Source organism: Fistularia commersonii, chromosome 2 (genome assembly GCF_037954325.1).
Source record: "Fistularia commersonii isolate RoL2024-O1a breed Wild chromosome 2, RoL_Fcom_v1.0, whole genome shotgun sequence".
Taxonomy (NCBI): Eukaryota; Metazoa; Chordata; class Actinopteri; order Syngnathiformes; family Fistulariidae; genus Fistularia; species Fistularia commersonii.
The window spans coordinates 15262743-15272021 of record NC_141285.1 but is presented as its reverse complement, the minus strand read 5'-3'; the positions used below and the strand labels follow the sequence as shown (position 1 = coordinate 15272021).

General features: G+C 40.4%; 1 protein-coding gene across 1 annotated transcript; it reads left to right on the top strand.

Annotated features, from left to right (window-relative positions):
• The first annotated feature begins 1930 nt into the window (after positions 1-1930).
• slc25a28 (solute carrier family 25 member 28) lies at positions 1931-8084 on the top strand. The gene is made up of 4 exons (XM_086169850.1): positions 1931-2478; positions 4755-4983; positions 5790-5846; positions 6223-8084. The coding sequence occupies exons 1-4, from the start codon at positions 2137-2139 to the stop codon at positions 6831-6833; spliced, it is 1239 nt and encodes a 412-aa protein (XP_086025976.1). The 5' UTR covers positions 1931-2136; the 3' UTR covers positions 6834-8084.
• The last annotated feature ends 1195 nt before the right edge of the window (positions 8085-9279 follow it).

The window sequence follows — 9279 nt, the reverse complement described above, 5'->3', positions numbered from 1 at the left end:
CTACGCTGAATCAGCATATTTCACTTCATTTTGATACATTGAACACAATATTTTGTGTGCATATATTTGCGTGGGTTTGTGTTTGTGTGTGTGTTTGTGTGTGTGTGTGTGTGTGTGTGTGTGTGTGTGTGTGTGTGTGTGTGTGTGTGTGTGTGTGTGTGTGTGTGTGTGTGTGTGACAAATATACACAATGTGATTAAACAATTCCTTATGTTTATTTTTTCCCCTACACAGACTTTGGACAGTTAGTAACTACATAGGTAGGTAAAACATCTAAGATGCAAATCAATGATGAAACAAGAGTCTTGATTTTTTTATTTTAAATGTATAGCATAAAGATAATGATACCAAACAGAGCAGGCTTGGATAGGCCTTTCATAGCTCAGATTTCTCACTTTTTACAATATTTTGCTCTGAGACACAAGAAGGGGAGGAAAGGAATCAAGTTGACATGCTACAAGATATGATGCTGAGAGTCAGGAACTTGGTAAGATGGCAGTCAGAATGACTGTTGACCACATAAAGCAGATTGTTGCCAAGTTAAACCAATTTCCAGCCTCTGGCAACTACCGTTAGGATGAACACAAATACTATGTCCAGATACAGGACAGCTAAGTAGGAACCAGAGCCTGGAATTTCAGAAGAAAAAAAAAGTACCTTCATAGGCAGCATGAGACTACAAATATGTTTCCGGGAAAATTAAATCCCTTGTCAGAGTTGGCTATAAATCCATTGCATAAACACAGAGTCGTCAATATGATGTACAACAGTTTTCCATTGTTTAGTAGGTGAGAAATCAAAGCAAAATAGCGCTCTCAAAAAATAACTCTAAAACTATGGATTCTTCATCTACGTTATACTGTATAATAATGGGGGGAGGGAGGTTATGCCTTTCATTGTCTTTGTTAAATGGTTAAATGTTAAGTTTTAACTCATGTGTTTTTTGATTGCATAGATCAGTGGTCCCCGAACTACGGCCCGGGGGCCGGATACTGCCCGCCTCCATATTTTTCCCGGCCCCTGAACCAAATCAGAGATGCATCATGATTTTGTAATCATAATGGAAATAATAATACAAATATAATATAATTTAATGAAATCTACTGGGATAACAACAATGCTGATAGTGAAATGTTGTGTTGGTAGATGTTGGTATCAGTTCGGTTTCATAGCCTGCTTGCTTTCTGGTTTTCACACTGAATTTGATATGAGAGAGCTGCAGTTGTGTCTACAAGAAAGTTAATGTTCCTTGGTATTTATTTCCCTGAAAAACTTGAAAAGGTTTATTTGGTTATTATTTATTTCATAAATTGTGTTATGTATTTCATTAATAATGCTATTATTTATTTTCTGATTTTTTTTCCTGTCGGGATTCCAGAAAGGGTTAATTTTTGCTTATGTGTGGCCTTCTGGAAAACAATAAATGTTTACGTTTAGACACCTTTGCGATCGTCATACTTTTTGTTGCAAACTTGCCCGACCCCCCGTCAGAGAAGGGAAAAGTTATTTGGCCCTCGGAGGGTAAAGTTTGGGGACCCCTGGCATAGATCCTCATGGTGCAAAATGGTGATAATAGTCCACTATTTTTTGCCAGTATCGTGAGAGTGATTCTTTGTTTGGACCAACAGCTGGGTTTGAAGTCGTGCATGTCAGATAGAAGGCCTGTTTGCTATTTTGATTGTGTCGAATCCATAAGATGATTATATCATGGACGATAACGTGATGAATGTGAGCAAACAGGAGGAGAACTGAGGAAACACGAGTGACCCATCTTGGAGGAGGCTTAAAACTAGGCGACGTCACTGATCGGTGACGTCACTTTAGCTTCGTCAACCAAGGTCTTCTTCATCGAACTGAAATGAGTGGCATCTGTCGTGTCCAATAGCGTGCGAAAGACTTGGCTGGTACGACCAATCAACGCGTGTTTCCTCGTTGCGGCCTTCGCTGTTGCTTGATGTGTACTGTACTCCCCGGCCTCCCCTGCGTGGCCGTAGAAGGAATTAAAAGAAGCGGGGAGGGAATGGAGTGACAGGCGAGGAGCTGCAAAACCACCTTGAGGGAATGCGAAAGTTTCCTGTGGAAATTTAGCACTAGACGCCTTGTCTGCGTGTCTGGCTGTTTATCACCCGGTTTCTCATGGAAGCTGATGGATTTGTGAGGAGGCGTCGGATGACAGCGGAGACTGCAGGCAATGATCCCGGTGTTGCTGGTGCATCTGCCGGTGCAGAAGTTCGATGGCTGGGAGGCAGATTTTTGGGAGTTTCGGAAAGTATTGTCGGAAGCCTGGCACCCCGAATTGGAGGCGAGCCTGAACTGCAGACTGTTGACTTAATTTGTAACACACACGATCAAACGGACTTCTCTGAGCCAGACTATGAGGGTTTGCCACACGGAGCTTCCACTAGCACCCACATGTTGGCTGGTGCGGTGGCCGGAATCATGGAGCACTGCCTCATGTTCCCCATCGATTGTGTTAAGGTAGCGTAGCCCAGCAGATACCACAGTTAGCACATATTTAACGTTTTGTGTATGTATTACATATATGTGCGGCAACTTTGGTATTATTGTTGTGACAACCTTGCGTGCTAGCATAGCTAAGTAGCCTTTTGGCTAACCCAAACACTTCATAGCTAACTGCCGTGGACAAGGTCAGTCATTAGCGTTTCGCTTAGCTCTGAAGCTAAATTCTTAGCATGCTATCATAATACAGACAAACCTTGCTCTTAACGTTGGTTATATGCTAACCATTCACCCATTTGAAAAAACATTTACCCAGCTGATCATTCTATCTTTAACCTAAACACGTAAGTGCGTCAGTTGTAAAGTATCGATATTTTTAATTTCCAACTGATGTATCATTTTTTGTAAAAGAAATCGTAAAGTTAGGGGCACCATCCGAAGTTGGTAATACGTGGAAAAGTGTATTATTGAAATGAAACCTCTGCTCAGGAATCTTATTTTTTGGTGCCATTTTTATTATTAATTGGCTGGTTGACGCTCATTTACTGTAACTGAATGGTGCTGTCACTATTATGTACAGAAAGAAGTAGCACAGGAGTTTTGAAACAGCCTCTGTCAAAATACAATGTAAAGAATTGCTTTTGGGAATCAGTGCCTCTTCCAAATTGATCAGAACTATTTTCTACAAAGTTCTTCCCGTCACATGTGAGTCATGCACCTACACTGGGCCCCTTCTTATCATGTGCCCTTGTTTGCTCTATTTGACTGTTGTTTTACATGGGAGAGGATGGGTGACCTTTGGCCTTTGAGGTCAACTGGCTGTTCCCCTCACTAGTTATATATTTTTTACAAAAAGTAACCTGAGTGTCAAAGAAGTATGAAAAACAATAAGGAGGTTTGCACGGACAGCTGTCTATGTCAGACAGAAAGGCTGATCATGTGTCCACACTTCATCCATGTCTCTTTCACCTGTAGACTTCCTATGTAGCCTGCAAAATACACTATCTACAAGATCATGGATCTTTGGAAACAGCATCTCTCAATGCAAGCTATAGGAAATCTTTGCCTTAGCTATTTATCGAAAGGAAGTCTTCTCCAAATATGCTTACAAAATGTAATCGTGCCAAGAGTATTTTTACATGATGAACAAATTGCATCTTTCCTCTTGTTTGCTTCTCTTTGACTACTGAGGCATTGAACTTGAGAGATTTTCGTGTAATTACAGTTTAGAACAGCTTGGTACGCTAACTTGATATTTAGTAAATCCCAGTAATTAGCTGTGGATTTAAAAAAAGCTGTTGCATTTGCTAGTCTGTCATGAGTGTTCCTAAAGTACACATAAATGTAATTTTGACCTACGAAAGGAAACCAAAATGGTTTCTTGTCTTTTATAACAAACAAAAAATAGTGGGCGCTGTGTTGACATTAAGAACAAACGTTTACGATCACAGGGCTGTGCATTGCTGTAACACCCTATGCATCTGCATTACTGAAACCGCTTTAATTCAATGAAAGCCAGAGGTAGATTTTTAAAGCCCTATGCAAAGAGAAGAGTTACCACTTTGTTTGCCAGCCTTGTAGTAACTGTAGACATACAAATGTCACTGCTAACTTCCTCCCTAGTTCACCAAGTTCCATAGCTATAGCATAGAGCAATTTGAGGCCGTGTTTGTTCTTTGTGAGAGTGCGACATGCACTCACAGTGGGGAACAAGTTTGTCCATTCAGCTGGAAGTTTGGTATTCTGGGATTATCTCGCTCTCTCAGCCCTCTGCCAACCCTCACTAAATACCAAATGGGAAAAAATTTGATTCTTCACCTTTGTCTATTGGAGATTGTGTGTGTTAAGCGTACCGGAGAAGGGTGGGTAGTCTCAACAGTCCAGAGGAAACAAGCAATGTCCTCTTTTGACCTTGAGGCTTGTAACTCTATGCTTCCCTGTATTCAGTAATGTTTGTAAACAAATATCCTAAACTCAATGTAAAGCATCACTTTTCCTTTATTTGGACCTGTTCAGAATAGTTTACCAAGGTTATGAGATCAACATTTAATAATTTCCATTCTCTTTATTACTTTCAAATTGTAAAATGATTAGTTCACTTTTTTAACCTGAAGTCATCTGCACTATTCAATGCAAATTACTTTTTTAATATCATGCTCTAGCTTTTTTTTTGTCCTTGAACTAAACATTTACAAGTAATTAAATTGGTGTTGCTATAAAAACGTAGTGGGTGGGATATAAACACTGTTGACTTTGAACTCTTACCACTTTCTCAACCACTTCCTCATTTCCAGACAAGAATGCAGAGCCTCCAGCCTGACCCCGCAGCCCGCTACAGGAACGTGATGGATGCCCTCCGCCGAATTGTAGCAACAGAGGGAGTCTGGCGCCCGATGCGGGGGTTAAATGTGACGGCTGTTGGGGCAGGACCAGCCCATGCTCTCTATTTTGCCAGCTATGAGAAACTCAAAAAGACATTAAGTGATGTCATCCACCCAGGGGCTAACAGTCATTTGGCTAATGGTACCATAAATATACATACATGTACAATAGGCATGATGACTCTGTTGTATAGAGTTTGTACAGAAAGTCTAAGTTTGAGATCACCTTAAGATTCTGTTACCAAGCAGCGTGGCATTATAACTGAATGCCACACCCTGTCAATGTGACCTGCTATATCCCAAATCCATATACAGATGTGGCCCAATCCCACAATCCTCTGATGGCTCATCCATTTTGATCTCATAGCTGTAATTGTGACAGGCCATTTCTAGATCTGCAGCTGATTCTTTTGAGTTGTGCTTGAGTTGTGCTTGTGCCATGTAACTTCAGCTTCAAAATGGGAAATTCTGTTAACAACATATTTGGGAATCCATGCTCTAAAATGCCTACATGTTTTTTCCATGCTCTCCCCACTCTTTCTCTTCCCTCTTTTCCAGTATAGTGGGAGGTAGGGTAAGTCCCGTTTCTCCCACCCAAACTCCTCTCATTAGTTATTCTGGTCTTTTCAAGTTCATGTTTGATTAATCAAAATCAAAAAAAGTAATGCTCTATATTGTCCACTAGGGGTCTTGTTTTACAGGGTTGGCCTTTTGAAATTGGCCTGGTGCTAAACCACACTTGCAGAGTTCTGTTAAAATACTCATAGTTTAAGCGTCACAGTATGAGCTTTTACATGCTAAAAGATCTCTTTGCTGCAAATTCTTCATGATAGTTTTTTTTTCTTTTCTTTCTCTACCCTTTTAGCCTGCAGTAGAGCGTTTTCAGCCATGTGCAGCTTCTCTTATTGATCTCATTGGGTAGTAATTTCTGAGATATGTTAATTTCAGGAGCAGCCGGCTGCGTGGCCACATTGCTTCATGATGCCGTCATGAATCCAGCTGAAGGTAAGGGTAACAATTATTGGAAATCTAACATGTTTGAAGATATTTTTCAGGCCAAAATGTACAGGTGCCACACTTTGGCACACCACCAATACACAGGGGTCTTATCCCCATAGTCTTAAATCTTACTGTTACACTTGCTCAAACATGTCACTTGAAGGGCACCTCAAAATTCCTCTTGTAGCTGTTGGACTGGATGCAGCTGCTAGCAATGACACAACTTACTCCATCTTACTGTATGTTTGTTTGTAAAGGATTTGAATGTGCCTTAGAGAGTTTCTGTGCGATTGCTCTGTAATGTTTTAACTCTACTATTTTCTTTTCTTTTGTATGTGGATCTATTTCACTTTCTCCATCACATCACCCAATCCAACTTAAGTTGTGAAGCAGCGAATGCAGATGTATAATTCCCCCTACTGTCGCGTGTTGGACTGTATACGCGCTGTGTGGCAGAAAGAGGGACTTGCAGCATTCTACCGCAGCTACACCACCCAGCTCACCATGAACGTGCCATTCCAAGCAATCCACTTCATGACGTACGAGTACCTCCAGGAGATGCTCAACTCCCAAAGACAGTACAATCCTTCATCCCACATGTTGTCTGGAGCTTTGGCAGGAGCCATTGCCGCTGCTGCCACCACACCCCTGGATGTCTGTAAAACCCTGCTCAACACTCAAGAGTCACTTGCCCTTCACTCTATTTGCTCTTGCCAAGGCCCAGGTCAGGGCCAAGGCCCTGGTCAGGGCCAAGGCCCAGGTCAGAGCCAAGGCCAAGGAGCCCACAGACACATCTCAGGCCTGGCCCATGCCTTCCGGACAGTTTATAGGCTTGGTGGCCTGCAGGGCTTCTTCAAAGGAGTTCAGGCAAGGATCATTTATCAGATGCCCTCTACAGCCATCAGCTGGTCAGTTTACGAGTTCTTCAAATATGGGCTCACTAAGCACCAGCACAACAAGAGAAGAGCGCAGCAGATTGATGCTAAGATGTAGATATTTCCTTGGATCTATCTCATTTTATATTAGTCTTCTTTCAAAAGCTGAAGTCGATACGCACATAGAATCAGACTAAAATCCACCTCAGTTCTCCCATCCCTTCCCCTTTCTGACATAGCATTTCATGTAGTTGGTTGTGCCACATCATTTCAAGTCTGGGCACACTTGATTTTTTTTTTTTTTTTTTTTACTTTCTTCCATGAGAAAGGAAATTAGTTTAACTGGAGATATAGGGCGAAGTGTCCTCGTGACCGCCACATGAAATGTGAAGAAGGTGTATGCGCTTGGGAAAAAGGAAACAGCAGAGGGCAGTAGCGCAACTTGGTGAACCCTATGGTTTCATAAACCTAGCTTTCCTGGGATCGCCTTGGTTTCAACCCTACCTAGTTTTGAATTTGTGAATGAAAAGGGTAACCTGCTTCGAATACCAATTCCCCCCATGTTCCATGGTAAACGTTTTGTATAACAGAAACATATGCTTGGTTTCTGTCTTGAATCTGAAGCATTTGTATGAATCCAATTTAAAGGTGTTTCTGTCAGCTACTTCTGCATTCACATTGACCATGGGTGTGAACAGTCTATTACTAATTCATCATATAATCATTCAATTTGGGTTCGTTTTGTTTAAAAGAAATGAAACTGAACTCTCCAAGTATAGTCATTTAACTATATGTAAGCATAGCAAAGCCCCTTATTTCTATATGTTGAACTACAAAGATCATATCAGAGTGTTTGCCTTACAGACTACTGAAGGAATTTTTTCCCCTTTCCTGTCATGATAGAGGGAATTTATTCATGAAATTATTACCATTTCGATTGATTCTTCAAATGTTAAAGTAAGTCCTGCAAAAGAATCCTGTCCCTAGATTTGCTTCCCCCTTTTCTGCTTTCAAATAATTTTCATTTGCCTTTACTGTCTTGGTCAATAGTCTGGCAAAGCTCTCCTGGGCAGAATTTTGGTGACTATTCCTTTGCATTAACTGTAGCTTTCAGCATGGTTTCATCTTGTGAACTTGTCAAAGTCTGTCATTTAATGCAAAGGTAGTGTAAGAAACATGCCCAAAAATTGAAAGTATAACCTATGAGAAGTTCAGTACCCCAAAGAGTTTGATAATGTAACTCAGTTGGCTACACATCAATGGAAGCTTTTATTCTTAATAATTGATGTCTGATTGTTTTGACACTGAATTGCACTCAATGAATAAACACTGAGCAATGACAACTATTCACTGCTCATAAATAATGTCAGCTGCCTTTTATGTACTTCTTTGTTGATTTGACCAGAAAGTTAGTATTGCCTTTGATAGAGAAAACTTGTATAATTTTCTATCTTTTTTTTATACATACTCATTTCCCATTTCAGGAAATCACAAAGTAGATTAACCTAGTCACAGTCAAAATCATAATCACATGGTGTGTATATATATTGACTTACAGAACGAAAATTACTTGTTTCTTGACAGGTACATACAGTATCTGTATGAATATGTAAGTCGTTGATAGGACTTTCCCACAGCATTATTAATGGTGCAACAATAATAGGCGTCTGTCTGCAAGAATTGAAAGTTTCCAATAATTAAATAATGTCCCGTCTTGGAAGGCATCCATGTCAATAAATTGTCATTAAAACTTGACAGCCTCTTCCCAGAGCCAAAGAGGATTTGAGAGGTATGTATGCACCTGTAAAGTAAACAGACAAGAGACATGCAAAATCACATTTACATTTCACCTGCATTGCTTCCTACTTAAGAGTAAAAACAACTAATCGCACAGAAAGTTTACATCCAATCTAATTTTCTTAATCAAAGTTTGAATTTTCTTCATGATTGAATTGTCCACAAACGCACAATAAGGGTTGCGTGAAAAATTGGCATGGTTTTGTCTAATGTTCTGCTTCAAGTGTATGTGGAGAACATATTTTTCCACATATATATATATATAAAATGAAAGATTTAGTTTATTCCTGTGGTTTGGAATAGGGCCTCATGACATCACATCATTAGTGGGGGCATTTCTGTTTCTTGGAGAACTGTTAAATCCACTCCACATAAACAGCACAAAATTTTGTTTGCTTTTGCGAGCAGTTGGAAGGGGGGGGGTTAACTTGAGACATTTTGGAGAGGAATGTCAGCCTCTCTGCTAAATGCAACTTCTTGGATATAACCACCATAAAGCTTCACAGTAAGAGATGGCCCTACTTGAGAATCAGAATCAGAAAAAAAAAAAACTTGCACTTAAGTTTGACAGAGAAACACCTGTTCAAACATAGAAACATGGAGTGTTAATGAACCATCTCTCTCTCTCTCACTACCACTGTGTGTAAGTACCGGTATGTGTTGGTTGTCATAGTGTCAGAATGGTGTGCTAGTGTTTTTGTGTGCCCCTCTGCCAACTTAAGTCTGCCCAACCTCTCCCATGATGTTGCGCATGAGAGTATGAATGA